This window comes from Amblyraja radiata, chromosome 30 (genome assembly GCF_010909765.2).
Source record: "Amblyraja radiata isolate CabotCenter1 chromosome 30, sAmbRad1.1.pri, whole genome shotgun sequence".
Taxonomy (NCBI): domain Eukaryota; kingdom Metazoa; phylum Chordata; class Chondrichthyes; order Rajiformes; family Rajidae; genus Amblyraja; species Amblyraja radiata.
In genome coordinates, this window is record NC_045985.1 from 9518097 (window position 1) to 9533565 (window position 15469).

Here is a 15469-nt window from a genome sequence, read left to right on the forward strand (position 1 = left end):
AAAACCCGCTGAAATTGTCAATTTTTGCGCTGTAAATAATTATGGAAATCGGGATAAGCGTGAGAGACAGTTAACACACTTCAGAATTCCAAAATGTGAGGAGAAATGACGGTAGATAGAAGCGAGAGCTGAAGGGACAACAACAGTCAGAGTGCTTGACGAACATTGGCCGTTTGCTCACTGCATTTCATCAACTATGGCATTATTTGTGTTTTTTCTTGATTCTTTTGTCATCTAAAAAGTTTCAGAAGTGATAAATCTGGCTGGAATTTTTTAAATCGCCCATGGTTCCCAAGTGGGTTTTCACATACAAAATGAAAACACATCTGAAGAAAATTTTACAGCCAGATTTATCACTTCTGAGAATTTTTAGATACCAAAGGAATCAAGAAAAAACACAAACAATGCCTTACTTGATGAAATGCAGTGAGCAAACGCGATAATTCCCAATATTTTCAGTTCCGATATCTGCACGGCCCATGTTTACCTAGCACTTTAGCTGCTGTTGTCCCTTCAGCTCTCGCTTCTCCATACCTTCATTTCGCTTCTCTTTTAGAATTCTAAAGTTGTGTACATGTCTCTCACACTTACCCCGACTCCCACAATTTTTTTCAGCGCACAAATTCAACATTTTGGCGGTTTTTAACAGGTAGGAAAGTACGCGTTTCTAGCATTAATAACATGTACCGGAAGTGACGGATGTCCTCCAGATGGATTGAGCGGCTCCGTGCGTCGAGCCTTATGACCCAGCGACCTTACGTGCAACCGCCCTATAGCGGAGTCAGGGGATCTGGGGAGAAGGCAGGAACGGGGTACTGATTGGGGTTGATCAGCCAAGATCGCATTGAATAGCGGTGCTGGCTCGAAGGGCCGAATGGCCTACTCCTGCCTTTTGTCTATTGTCTATTGTCCATTGCCCCATCTGCGCTATTTCCACCTGTCCGCATTTGGCCCACTTGGTTCTAAATTTTTCTCTCCACGAATTTGTTCAAATATCATTTAAATAGATTTACTAGAATGTTGCCTGGGTTTCAGCAACTAAGTTACAGAGAAAGGTTGAACAAGTTAGGGCTTTATTCTTTGGAGCGCCGAAGGTTAAGGGGGGATTTGATAGAGGTTTTTAAAATGATGAGAGGGATAGACAGAGTTGACGTGGAAAAGCTTTTCCCACTGAGAGTAGGGAAGTTTCAAACAAGAGGACATGACTTGAGAATTAAGGGACTGAAGTTTAGGGGTAACATGAGGGGGAACTTCTTTACTCAGAGAGTGGTAGCTGTGTGGAATGAGCTTCCAGTGAAGGTGGTGGAGGCAGGTTCGTTTTTATCATTTAAAAATAAATTGGATAGTTATATGGACGGGAAAGGAATGGAGGGTTATGGTCTGAGCGCAGGTATATGGGACTAGGGGAGATTATGTGTTCGGCGCGGACTAGAAGGGTCCAGATGGCCTGTTTCCCTGCTGTAATTGTTATATGGTTATATGGTTATATGGTTATATGGTTAAATATTGTTATGGTACCTGAATCAACAACCTCCCCTGGCAGCTCGTTCCATTTACCCACTATCAAAGTTGCCCTTAATGTTCGTATTACATCTGTTCCCTCTCACCTTAAACCTATGCCCTTGCATGCTCGACGCCCCACTTAGTGTAAAAGACTGAGTATTCACCCTAACATTTTGTTTTGTGATATTATACACCTGCAATAGATCATTCTTCAGACTCCTGCGCTCCAGGGAGTAAAGTCCTTGGCTGCCCAACCGCACCCAAGATCTCAGGTCCTCGATTACTGAGCTCTATAGAGGTGCCCATTATTACAGGCATCACAGGGATCAATTACTACACAAAATAATGAAATCGATAGGACAAAGCCTCACCTGAACTCCAGAAATGCTCTCTTTCTGTTCCTGCTCCATTTGCTCGATCTCTGATTTCTTTTCTGTGAGAGATTCGAAAGAATATTTCACCTGTTCCTGGGGTTGGGTTTCAGATCAGAGAATTAAAATGTCAGACAATAAAGAAAATATTACACATTGATGTGATCAAAATCGATTTGGTTTTACCTTGTAGAATTCAATTGCTTCTTCTATCAGCATGAAGCTGTGAGACTTGTGTTCCTGCGCAGCTGCACAATTCAAACAGATCAGCTTCTTGTCCGTTTCACAAAACAGCTTCAGTTCTTCCTGATGTTTCTCGCAGTGAAGTTTACTTTCCTTCTCTTTAAGATTCGGGCTCAGTGCTCGAGCTTTCTCAGCCAGTCTAACCAAGGCCCGATTCACCCTCAGGGTGCGGTCAGTAAACTCGTCTCTACATTCCGGGCAGGAGTTTCTCGCCTCCCTGTCCCAACTCTGTGTGATACAGGAGCGGCAGAAGTTGTGCCCACACTCCAGTATCACCGGATCGGTGAAGAAATCCAGGCAGATGGGACAAACTGCCTCCTCGGTCCAACTCTCGACCGGGTCTTTCGAAGCCATTTTATCTTCACTTCCTGGTTCAAAAGGTTTTCACTGACGTGGAGCTGCTGAATATGGGCGGTCACCTGACCGTCACACGGTGGCACAGCGGTAGAGTTGATGCCTTACAGCGAATGCAGTCCCAGGTTCGATCCTGACTACGGGCGCTGTCTGTACGGAATTTGTACGTTCTCCCCGTGATCTGCGTGAGTTTTCTCCGAGATCTTCGGTTTCCTCACGCACTCCAAGGCTTGGGAAATGTAAAAAATTGGCTTGGTAAATGTAATAAATGGCCCTAGTGGATGTCGGATACTGTTAATGTCCGGGGATCGCTGGTCGGTGCTGACCCGGTGGGCCGAAGGGCCTGTTTGCGTGCTGTATCTCTCAACTAAATTAAACCCAACCCCTACAGTACCGTGTCGCTGCGCCCGCTGCCGTCCCGGGCAATGAATGCTATTTGGCTGCAAGTGTTCAGTGTGAAGATGTCCTGGCCGCTTCCAACTCATCTCACACGAGGGAGGGGTAGATTGGACATTAAACTGGCCTGAATATGGACGAGAAAGACTAAGGCAGGACAGAAAGGGGCGGGGCCCGGCGCTAAGGAAGCCTCGGGTGTAACCTGAGGAGACGTTGCACCTGTTGGGCAGTGGAACCCGCCGCCCGCATCTCCGTTCACAGCCCGGGATCAGGATGGACGGAGACCTCCCTCCGCCCTTATTTTATTCCACAACAGTGCACCTGTCTCTCATGCAGCAGTCTTCGGGGCAATCTATGTTTGCGTGTAATGTTTAAAGGATATTATATGACCCTCTAACATTCATTGCTGGTTGTAAAGGTTCACTGTGTCTGTCTGAAGGGTCTCAATCCGAACCGTCGCCCATTCATTCTATCCAGAGATGCTGTCTCACCCAATGAGTATCTCCAGCAGCTTTGTCTACCGGATTCTTTGTCTGTTGATCAGTTTAGCTTAGTTTAGCTTTGAGATACATCGCGAAAACAGGCCCTTCGGCCCACCGAGTCCGCACCAACGAGCGACATATCAGGCAGCATCTCTGGAGAATAGCAATAGGTGGAGTTTCGGGTCGAGGCCCTTCTTCAGACTGAGATTCAGGGGAGAGGGAAACTAGAGGTGTGGAAAGGCATAGAACAGATCACAGGCCGCACCGATGACCAAAGAGCCCACAATGGTCCATTGTTGGCTGTGGAGGAAGTTACACCAGGCGATACAAACAGCAAAACTAGCAGGACGACTAGGGTGGGGGTGGGGGGGGGGGGGGGGGTGAGGGGTGGGAGAGATGGAACCATAGACACACAGTTCATAGTTGCTGAGGTAAGCGTTATGCAGTGTTCAATGGCCTTATGGTTGTTGGGAGGAAGCCCTTCCTGGTGGTCACAGTTTGCAAAGGTTCACTTTATCTGTCTGATGCTAATATTTCCGAGATGGCGCACTACCAAGGCGTCTATTTGCGTGTGATGCAGATCTTCAATCGCATATTACAATCGCCCCACACTCATAAATCTCTACTCCCACCTCAACATTTCTCACTTTAACTTTGATGGGACTTTGCTGGCTTAACCTTGCACTAAACGTTATTCCATCATCGAGTATCTGTCCACTGTAAGTGGCTCGATTGTAATCATGTATTGTCTTTCTGCTGACTGGATTTTACTGTACCTCGATACACGTGACAATAAACTAAACTGGAAAGCCGTATTCCCCTTCGATAGACACTAAATGCTGGAGTAACGCAGTGGGACAGGTTGCATCTCTGGAGAGGAGGAATGGGTGACGTTTCCGGTCGAGACCCTACTTCAGACAGCCTCGACCCGAAACGTCACCCATTCCTTCTCTCCAGAGATGCTGCCTGTCCCGCTGAGTTACTCCAGCATTTTGTGTCTACGTTCGGTTTAAACCAGCATCTGCAATTCTTCCTACACTCCGAGGCATATTCCACTTGTTGCTTCTCTCTCTCTCTCAATTCTGTGCTCATTTGATCCTCGCACAAATGGGAAAGACCCCCTCGCACCCATCCCCACCTGCGAATCGTGTCCTCTCTCCGCAGATCCTGCCTGACCAACTGCGGACCCATCCCAAGCCCTATCCCAAGACTATCACAGCTTTGTCCACCCACACAACAGAGGTCTGGGCTCAGGCAAAAACGCCTGAGTCAGAGATTTTGCAACCCACGTTGTTGGGAGTTGGGAATGCTGATTACAAATCTGGAAGATTACAGACAATGGGAATGGAATGGCAACATTCCTTGAATGAGGAGTGAGGATTATTTACTAACATTGGAGTCAGGAACAGAAGTGTGTCCCGCAGTTTAAGGAGGATAAGTTGTGAGGAGTGATTTAGATGCAAACTCAGATTAAGGACAAGTAAGAATTTCATTACTCCGCCCCGTTACATATGACAATTAACAACTCATGACAATTTCTCTCTCTTGGGCTGAGGGCGGCGATTAAAGTTTCACCTGATGGATTGGGTGAAAGAAGGGAAGGAACAGAGGCAGATAATCAGAGGAAAATATGTAAAAGGGGTTGGTTCATTGAAATCAAACCCACTTACAATATTGTAGGTCAGTAGATTAATACAACAGATACATTTAATACCCTGTTGTAGTTGGATAATTCACACGACCAGTAACATTCATAAGAACCGAATAGAAAGATTGTGTTTATTTGAATGATGTGCTTGGTGCTTCTAATATTCCAATTGAAATAAACACAAATCGCTTTGGACAGTATAGCTTGCTTTTAAACTCTGTTTGTGAATGTCCCTGTCTGTAAATTGACACCTGCATTTCAGTTGCCATTCCTGGCTGCATTTCAAAGAGAATTCCACCAGTAAAGCACTTTGGGGTCTCCTAAAAGAGATGCGAGGACATTGTGTAAATGTAAGCGGGTTGTTGCTGTACGCGCTCGATCTTGGAGGGAATATTCCATTTCGATGCACAAACAGGGATAGTGGATAGACGAAGTAGCCGATGGTGTCCGCGGGCTTGGAATGGTTTTTGGCCACTCGGTTTTCTCTGAAACGGCGAGAAAGCGAAGGGAAGAGTCGGGGCTCGAGCAGAGGAAAGCGGGAGCTGGTTGGAAACTGGCAGTGAGGGAGATGAAGCGTTAAAGCGGTGAACGAGCGCAGGAAGCAGCACCGATACAGACATGATGTACCTGAGAGAGAGAGGTGAGGGAGGGGTCTGAGACAAGGAATGATCTACGTATCCTACAGAGAGACAGGCAGAGCCTGAGCACAACGGACTCCCACCTGGAACCGGGAATTCGGTTTGAACCCATTCTTCCAAAGATCCATTCGAAGAAAACTAATCTGTTGTGTGGAGAGCAAATGTTGCAAACACGCGGTTAATTCAGACGCTGTGGCATCAGTCTGAAGAAGGGTTTCGGCCCGAAACGTTGCCTATTTCCTTCGCTCCATAGGTGCTGCTGCACCCGCTGAGTGTCTCCAGCTTTTTTTGTGTGCCTTCGATTTTCCAGCATCTGCAGTTCCTTCTTGAACACGCTGTAAATTCAATGAGTCGACGGACTTTAGGCCCCGGGGGAGCCCGGAGTTCAGGACCCGCCGCCCGCGGCTGCTGCTGAACCCGCGGGAAGGGAGATTGTTTTAATCTTTATATTTTCACTAAAGTAATTTCTGTTCCGTTGCCGGACGCTGTAAACGCGTTAAAATAAACGGATCAACAGACAGCTCTGATTTCAGTTGTTGTTTATTTCACTCTTCCCACATTTACATTCCCCCTGGTTTTATTTCCGCGCTCACTGGGGTTTCACGACGCGGGATTTGGGGATTAAATGGGAGCCGTTCATTCGGCGTCCACTGAGTTTCTGCCCCACAGCCCCTGAGCCCCGCTCCTGACACTGGTCCCGGGACCCGACCCTTTTACACACCCGGAGCGGAACCGGGGCAGATTATCAGCCACTGGTTTTCATCCCAAATCCAGAAGTAAGGATAAAGTTTCTCCGTGAATGTATTCCCATTGAAGGTGTAGAGATGGGACTTGGTGTCCGCGTTGTAAAATGAAACTGTCCCGGACTCGTAACTGAGATAAATTCCCACCTTCCCGGGGATGAGACGGGCGGGGAGAGGGGTTGGATGGTCGGTATCTGCAACAAAGTCGTCACCCTGCCGCCCGATGCTCCAGACTCCAGTCTCCATGGTAAGCGGTTCCGCTTCACCCCTCTCCACAGACTCTGCGGCGACCCCCAGACTCCAACCACGACACTCCGCCACCTCCACCTCCCAGTAATATCTCCCTGATGTGAATCCCTCCGATCCCAGCACACACTCCAGGTATGTAAACCTCTTCTCGGTTTCAGGGAGATTCCTGCAGTACTCGGCCAGTCTCACCCTCTTCCGATCCTCAGACACCTCGAGCTGCAGACCCGATGTTTCCTCATCCAGGGTGACGGAGACTGGGGGGAGAAACAGAGAAGCAGAGAGTCCCCGGGGGTCGGGGGGAGACTCGGGCACAGGCGGGCGGATAACTGAAACCTTGCTCGAGGTTTCACCCCAACCACATCGGATGGACAACATATCTTTCCCGGGGCGTCCCAATCGGGCTGGAGAGGGGAAATTACGCGGGTTATCGGGACCGGGAGGGCTCGGGGCGTGAGGAAAACGAATGCGTAAAGTAAGGATGAACGACAGATTACGGGTGAAGATGGAGAAATAAGGCGGGTATTTAAATATCTTGCCAGTAGATGGAGAGGGAGAGGCAGATTGGAAGATGAGGAGACTGGTATGAGTTGTAATTAGAGGTGGTTAAAGAGGATGTAGAGATGTGGGGTGGAGTTGCCGTGATCATATTGAGTGGGAGTGGACTGGACGCACGAGGCCACTGTTTTGGACACTGCTACTGTTTCCTTACTTTCTTTAGAGGAGGTTGGATTTGATTCGGTTGTACAACCAAGAACACTAATAATAATAATAATAATAATAATAATAATAATAATATCTTTTATTGTCATTGCACGTCAGTGCAACGAGATTTAGTATGCAGCTCCAACCGATTTACAGGAAAAGTAAAATAAATAAATAAGCTGTGTGACGTGACCATCCGAGGGAGACTGTCCAGGGGGGTGGGTGGGGGGCACTCAGCAGGGCCTCGTGATCTCATTGTAAAACAATATGTGAACTTTATTGAGGGACTTGACAATGTTTTGCATATAAGGCTGGTCCTGAAAGCAAAAGCAGGTGGGATCCAAGGTGAGTTGTAAAATGGTTCTAAAATTGTCTTGGTGGTTGGAGGTGGAAGGTAGCGGTAGAAGAATGTTCTGTGTGGATGTCTGTGACTGGTGGTGTGCAGCAGAGATCGGTGCTGCAACCTTTGCTGTTTATGTTATATTTTCCTGGCTTGGATGTGAATGTAGGAGGTGTGAAAAGTACGTCTGTGGAGAATGGGAAATGTGGATAGCGAGGAAGTCTGCCAATGTTCGCAACAAGGTATAGGCTAGATCATCTAAACCTTATTGTCATGCAGGGATATCAATACTGGAGGACACAGTTTTCTTCACACACAGAGTTGTACGAAGTATCAGTTTTACCTCGTTTGATGATATCAGATGTTTCTCTCAATGCCATGTTGTGGAAAAAAGTGAGATCAAACTTTTCAATCGGCATCGCACCTTCTACCACACACATTGGGTTGGCTTCATCACTAACCCTGCAAATATTTAACAGCTGGTTAGAAACTGAGCATTCGCTGTTTTTGTTAGCTGTACTATAAAAACATACATTGTTTCAGTCAAAAGCTTGTCCTACCTCCTCTTGTGACCAGCTTGCTCCTGAAATAAATAAAACACAAATCTCAATGGACTGAGATGGATCGTCATGATCCCGACGACGGGTATTTCACCAAATTGCTACAAAAAACCCTCTGATAATTCCCACTTCCCAACTCTTTGCCACTGTCACACAGACAGAAAGTGGATATTGTCGTAGAGACATCGAACACGGGGGAAAGCATTAGGAATGTCGATGAAAATAACTGCGAGTATGCAACTTATGAGTAAGACCGGGCAGATCGTGGGATTTTATCTGGAGAAGATGCCAGAGATAATAGGATGGAATATTTTAATATCAGCGGCGGATTTAAATGGGTGGGGATTGGAAATATTATCACTTCTTGTGGGGAAAAGAAAGATAAAACCTGAAATGCGTGATGGCCTTTAATAAATTCCACAAGAAATGCAGTAAAGAGAACGTGGAACTAACAGGGTGGCCTGAAGACAATACTGCAGATAAATTTGTTGGTGGGATAAATACATGAGGGTTCCTGGAATCTGGGGCATTATTGTCGGATGTGGTGAGTAGATGGAACAGATGGAACATTGGCCCAGTCCTGAATTACTGGTAAATGCATCATTTATTACAGAAATTTAACCCACCACTTTGTGACTGTGCACTTTCACTTCGCCAAACTGTAGTGTAACCCCTCACCTTCAGAAATATCACGCTGTCCTTGTGGTCTAACTGTAACTGTAACTTTGACAGTTCCTCATGAATGGAATTTAAATTATTTTGTATCTCTTGAAGATTTTTCTCCATGTCTTTTACAATTTTCTTCTCTTCTTCCTGGATATCTCCGAGTATGCGCTGCTCTTTCTCCACGAGAATATGGTGCAGTTCAGCAAACTGGGATGTGACCTGTGACTGAAGGTTGCGTGACTCTTCCTATCAGAGAAAGATAAGATTCAATATATTATGTCACTCTGAGTGCAGGAAAATGGCATTCGGCCCAACAAGTCCACGAGCTTCGTATGTATCGACACTAATCCAATTTACATGTATTTAATTCGTGGTTTCATTATCGAGGCAATTCAAGAGCTTCTCTCAATAATTCTGAAATATTTTGTGAAACTAATGTACAATCACATAATTCCCATTTCACCATTTCAATTCCCTGCAACCTAAACTATGTGTATATGTCCATTAACCCTCACAGGACAGAACCAGGTCACCAGAACTAGCAGACAGCAGCACCACTTAGAATGACAGACTTCATAGAGTCATACAGCAAGGGGTGCTAGATACCGACAAACACGTCCCATCTGCGCTAATTCCACCTGCCCGCATTTGGCCCAGATAGCTCTAAAACTTCTCTCTCCACGAATCTGTTCAAATACCTATGAACTGTTGTTATGGTACCTGACTCAACTCAATTAAGTTACAGAGAAAGGTTGAATGTTAGGTCTTTATTCTCTGGAGCGCAGAAGGTTAAGGGGGGACTTGATAGAGGTCTTTAAAATGATGAGAGGGATAGACAGAGTTGATGTGGATCAGCTTTTCCCTTTGAGAATAGGGAAGATTCAAACAAGAGGACATGACTTCAGAATTAAGGGACAGAAGTTTAGGGGTAACATGAGGGGGAACTTCTTTACTCAGAGAGTGGTAGCGGTGTGGAATGAGCTTCCAGTGGAAGTGGTGGAGGCAGGTTCGTTGGTATCATTTAAAAATAAATTGGATAGGCATATGGATGAGAAGGGAATGGAGGGTTATGGTATGAGTGCAGGCAGGTGGGACTAAGGGAAAAAAGTTGTTCGGCACGGACTTGTAGGGCCGAGATGGCCTGTTTCCGTGCTGTAATTGTTATATTCTTATATTATATACCTCCTCTGGCAGCTCGTTCCATGTACTCGCTATCAAAGATGTCCTTCACGTTCGTTTTAAATCTTTTCCCTCTCACCTAAACCCTATACCCTCACATTCTCGATCCCCCTACTAAGGGTAGCAGACTGGCCATCCAACGTATCCTTTTGTTTCATGATATTATACACCTGCCACAGACTATTCTTCAGACTGCTGCGCTCCAGGGAGTAAAGTCCTTGGCTGCTCAACCTCTCCCAAGTGTTCTGGCCCTCGACTACTGAGCTCTATAGAGGTGCCAAATTATTGCACACTTCACAGGGATCAAATCTACACAAGAACATTAAATCGATAGCACAAACCTGAACAACAGAAATGGTCCATGTCTGTTTTTGCTCCATTTCATGGATCTCTGATTCCTTTTCTGTGAGAGATTCGAAGGCAGATTTCACCTGAGCCTGGGGTTAGGTTTCAGATCAGAGAATAAAAATGTCAGAAAATCAACACGACACGACACAATGAAGTGATCAGAATCGGTTTGCTTTTACCTTGTAGATTTTAACAGCTTCATCTACCGGCATGAAGCTGTGAGACTTGTGATCCCGCCCAGCTGCACAAATCGCACAGATCAGCTTCTTGTCCGTTTCACAAAACAGCTTCAGTTCTTCCTGATGTTCCTCGCACTGAAGTTTACTTTCCTTCGCTTTGAGATTCAGGCTCAGTGTTCGAGCTTTCTCAGACAGTTTCGCCAAGGCCCAACTAACCCTGAAGGTGCGGTCAGCAAATTCCTCTCTACATTCCGGGCAGCAGTTTCTCCGCTCGCTGTCCCAACTCTGTGTGATGCAGGAGCGGCAGAAGTTGTGCCCGCACTCCAGTGACACCGGATCGGTGAAGAAATCCAGGCAGATGGGACAAACGACCTCCTCGGTCCAACTCTCGACCGGGTCTTTTGCAGCCATTTTATCTGCAGCTCTCCCTGGTTCAAAATGTATTCACTGACGTGGATCTGCAGAATATGGTCATGGTCATGTGACCGTCACTGTGGCGCAGCGGTAGAGTTGCTGCCTTACAGCGGAGAGAACCGAGTTCGATCCTGACAACGGGCGCTGTCTGTACAGAGTTTGTACGTTCTCCCCGTGATCTGCGTGCGTTTTCCCCGAAATCTTGGGCTCTTCAGAGGCTTGGCAAAAGTACAAAATGTCCCTAGTGGGTGTAGCATAGTGTTAATGTGCGCGGATCGCTGGTCGGCGAGGACCCGGTGGGCCGAAGGGACTGTGTCTCGAAACTCAACAGTACCGTGTCGCTGCGTCCGCTGCCGTCCCGGGCAATGAGTGCTATTTGGCTGCAAGTGTTCTGTGTGAAGATGTCCTGGCCGCTTCCAACTCATCTCACACGAGGGAGGGGTAGATTGGACATTAAACTGGCCTGAACATGGACGTGAAAGACTAAGGCAGGACAGACAGGGACGGGGCCCGGCGCTAAGGAAGCCTCGGGTGTAACCTGAGGAGACGTTGCACCTGTTGGGTAGTGGAACCCGCCGCCCGCATCTCCGTTCACAGCCAGGGATCAGGATGGACGGAGACCTCCCTCAGCCCTTATTTTATTCCACAACAGTGCACCTGTCTCTCATGCAGCAGTCTTCGGGGCAATCTATGTTTGCGTGTATTGTTTAAAGGATATTATATGACCCTCTAACATTCATTGCAGTTTGCAAAGGTTTACTTTGTCTGTCTGAAGCTAATGCTTCCGAGATGGCTCCCAACCAAGGCGTCTATTTGCGTGCAGCATCTCTCCAGAGATGCTGCCTGTCCCGCTGAGTTACTCCAACATGTTGTGTCTATCTTCGGTTTAAATTCTGTAATTCCATCCTACACTCCGAGCCATGTTCCACTTGTTGCTTCTCTCTCTCAAATCTGTGCCCATTTGAACCTCGCACACATGGGAAATACCCCCTCCCCATTCCCCCTCTCCACACCGGACCCGAGCTTGAACCTTCTGTGAAAGCTTTCAAATGCACTTTTCCACAGAGAACCTGCGCCCGCTTCTCCAGAGGTGCAACTCCAGACCCCTTCCACCCCTGCAACGGACTGTTCCAGCTGCTACGTTCAGGCAAACGCCTCCGTTGCCATGCTGTGAGAACGGAGAGGTTGAGAAGGAGTTTCTTCCCAGAGGCCATTAGGACTGTAAACGCCTATCTCATCAGGGACTAACTTTACTGGACCAATTTTTTATTTAAATTGCAGTTTTCCCCCCTTTTTCCTTTCGCCCACAATATTTAATATGTAAAAGAATATGTGATTATGTTCCATTCGGTTTGTAGTTTGTTTGTTTGTCTTTTTGCACAAAGTCCGCGAGCATTGCAACTTTTCATTTCACGGCACATCTCGTATGTGTATGTGACGAATAAACTTGACTTGACTTGGTGAGGGTGAGTGCCGGGGGTTGGAGGGGGGTCGGGTTGTCGAGGAACATGGATGTTTTACGGTAGACAAAAGTGCTGGAGAAACTCAGCGGGCGCCGCAGCATCTATGGAGCGAAGGAAATAGGCAACGTCTCGGCCCGAAACGTTCCCTATTTCCTTCGCTCCATAGATGCTGCTGAACCCGCTGAGTTTCTCCAGCACTTTTGTCTACCTTCCACTTTCCAGCATCTGCAGTTTCTTCTTAAAAACTGGATGTTTTACGGTTCGACTCGTGGTCCTCAGACTTCATGGACGATTAGCTTCTTGTATTTTAAATCGTGCGTAAAAAAGATCAAACCTTTACAGAATTTACACAGGGGTCGTGGAAGGACAACTATCTGAGAGAGAGGTGAGGGAGGGGTCTGGCGGCGACTGAAACAAGGAATGTTCTACGTATCCTACAGAGAGGCAGGCAGAGCCTGAGCACAACGGGCTCCCACCTGGAACCGGGAATTTGGTTTGAGCCCATTCTTCCAAAAGAGCCGTTCCGAAGAAAACTAATCTGTTGTGTGGAGAGCAAATGTTGCAAACACGCTTTTAATTCTTCGAATCAGTCGACTTTAGGACCCGGGGGAGCCCGGAGCTCAGGACCCGCCGCCCGCGGCTGCTGCTGAACCCGCGGGAAGGGAGATTGTTTCAATCTTTATATTTTCACAAAAGTAATTTCTGTTCCGTTGCCGGACGCGGTTAACGCGTTAAAATGAACGGATCGACAGACAGACAGATCTGATTTCAGTTGCTGTTTATTTCACTCTTCCCACATTTACATTCCCCCTGGTTTTATTTCCGCGCTCACTGGGGTTTCACGACACGGAATTTGGGGATTAAATGGGGGCCGTTCAGCGCCGACCTGTTGTCCACCGGGTTTCTGCCCCACACCCACTGAGCCCCGCTCCTGACGCCGGTCCCGGGACCCGACCCTTTTAACACCCCGACCGGAGCAGATTCTCAGCCACTGGTTTTCATCCCAAGTCCAGAAGTAAGGATAAAGTGTCTCCGTGAATTTATTCCCAGTGAAGGTGTGGAGATGGGACTTGGTGGCCGCGTCGGAAAATGAAACTGTCCCGGACTCGTAACTGAGATAAATTTCCACCTTCCCGGGGATGGGACGGACGGGGAGAGGGGATGGAGGGGAGGTGAAAGCTTGAAACTCGCCATCCCACCGCCCGATGCTCCAGACTCCAGTCTCCGGGGTCAGGTCGTCCTCTCCTTTCCTCTCCACAGACTCTGCGGCGACTCCCAGACTCCAGACCCGACTCCCCGCCACCTCCACCTCCCAGTAATGTCTCCCCGATGTGAATCCCTCCGATCCTAGCACACACGTACTGTCTGTAAACCTCTTCCCGGTGTCAGGGAGACTCCTCCGGGTCCCGGTACATCTCACCCTCTTCCGATCCTCAGACACCTCGAGCAGCGGATGCGCTGTTTCCACATCCAGGGTGACGGGGACTGGTGGGAGAAGCAGAGAATCAGAGAGTCACCGGGAGTGGGGGGGGGGGGGGGGGGGGGGGGGGGAGGATGGACACGGGCAGCGCGGCCCCGGGACCGGATTATCGGGAACGAAATGAAGATAAGTGATAATTAGAGGTGGTTAAAGAGGATGTAGAGATGTGGGGCGGAGTTGCCGAGATCATACTGAACGGGAGTGGACTGGACGGGCGAGGCAATCTGCTACTGTTTACTTGCTTTCATTAGAGGAGGGTAGATTTGATGGTTCTTTGCAACTGAGAACTTCACTGAGCGAGTTGACAAAGTTCCGGGTGTAAGTCTGGTCCAGAAAGCGAAGGAAAAAGGGATCCAAGCAAGTTGGTTAATTGGATCCACAATTGGATTGGTGGTTTGAGGTATAAGTTCGCGGTGGAAGGATGATTGTTCTGCTTGGAGGCCTGGTGATGGGTGGTGTGCAGCAGGGATCGGTGCAGCCACTGTTGCTGTTCATTTTATGCTTTCATGGCTTGGATGTGAATGGTGTGACTAGTCAGGAACTGAAGGAAACCCACATTAGGCAGGAAATGGTGTTGGGTAGACTGATGGGACTGAAGGCTGATAAATCCCCAGGGCCTGATGGTCTGTATCTTAAGGAAGTGGCTCTAGAAATCGTGGATGCATTGGTGATAATTTCCCAATATTCTACAGATTCAGGGTCAGTTCCTGTGGATTGGAGGGTAGCTAATGTTATCCCACTTTTTAAGAAAGGCGGGAGAGAGAAAACAGGGAATTATAGACCAGTTAGCCTGACATCGGTGGTGGGGAAGCTGCTGGAGTCAATTATAAAAGAGGAAATAGCGGCACATTTGGATAGCAGTAACAGGATCGGTCTGAGTCAGCATGGATTTACGAAGGGGAAATCATGCAGATGTAACTAGGAAAATGGACAAGGGAGAGCCAGTGGATGTAGTGTACCTGGACTTTTAGAAAGCATTTGATAAGGTCTCACATAGGTTAGTGGGCAAAATTAGGGCACATGGTATTGGGGGTAGAGTGTTCACATGGATAGAAAATTGGTTGGCAGACAGGAAACAAAGAGTAGGGATTAACGGGTCCCTTTCAAAATGGCAGGCGATGATTAGTGGGGTACCGCAAGGCTCGGTGCTGGGACCGCAGCTATTTACAATATACATCAATGATTTGGATGAAGAGATTCAAAGTAACATTAGCAAATTTGCAGATGACACAAAGCTGGGTGGCAGTGTGAACTGTGTGGAGGATGCTATGATAATGCAGAGTGACTTGGACAGGTTGGGGGAGTGGGCAGATGCATGGCAGATGAAGTTTAATGTGGATAAATGTGAGGTTATCGACACTGGTATCAAAAACAGGACGGCAGATTACTATCTAAATGGCGTCAAGTTGGGAAAAGGGGAAGTACAACGTGATCTGGGTATACTTGTTCATCAGTCTATGAAAGTAAGCATGCAGGTACAGCAGGCAGTGAAGAAAGCGAATGGCATGTAT

At 47.6% G+C, this 15469-nt stretch overlaps 2 protein-coding genes across 2 annotated transcripts in view; both read right to left on the reverse strand.

The window, feature by feature from the left end:
• Positions 1–2424, reverse strand: part of LOC116989946 (E3 ubiquitin-protein ligase TRIM39-like) — a 33951-nt gene extending 31527 nt beyond the window's left edge. Inside the window, exons 1-2 of the mRNA XM_033047500.1 lie at positions 2061–2424; positions 1875–1970 (exon numbers count right to left, since the gene is read on the reverse strand). Coding sequence (XP_032903391.1) covers positions 1875–1970; positions 2061–2093 — 129 coding nt within the window. The 5' untranslated portion in view covers positions 2094–2424. The remainder of the gene's footprint in view (positions 1–1874; positions 1971–2060) is intronic.
• A 1149-nt stretch (positions 2425–3573) lies between these two features.
• Positions 3574–15469, reverse strand: part of LOC116989947 (zinc-binding protein A33-like) — a 28731-nt gene continuing 16835 nt past the window's right edge. The window contains exons 5-8 of the mRNA XM_033047502.1: positions 8013–8131; positions 6526–6881; positions 5369–5550; positions 3574–3649 (exon numbers count right to left, since the gene is read on the reverse strand). Of these exons, the coding sequence (XP_032903393.1) occupies positions 3574–3649; positions 5369–5550; positions 6526–6881; positions 8013–8131 (733 nt within the window). The remainder of the gene's footprint in view (positions 3650–5368; positions 5551–6525; positions 6882–8012; positions 8132–15469) is intronic.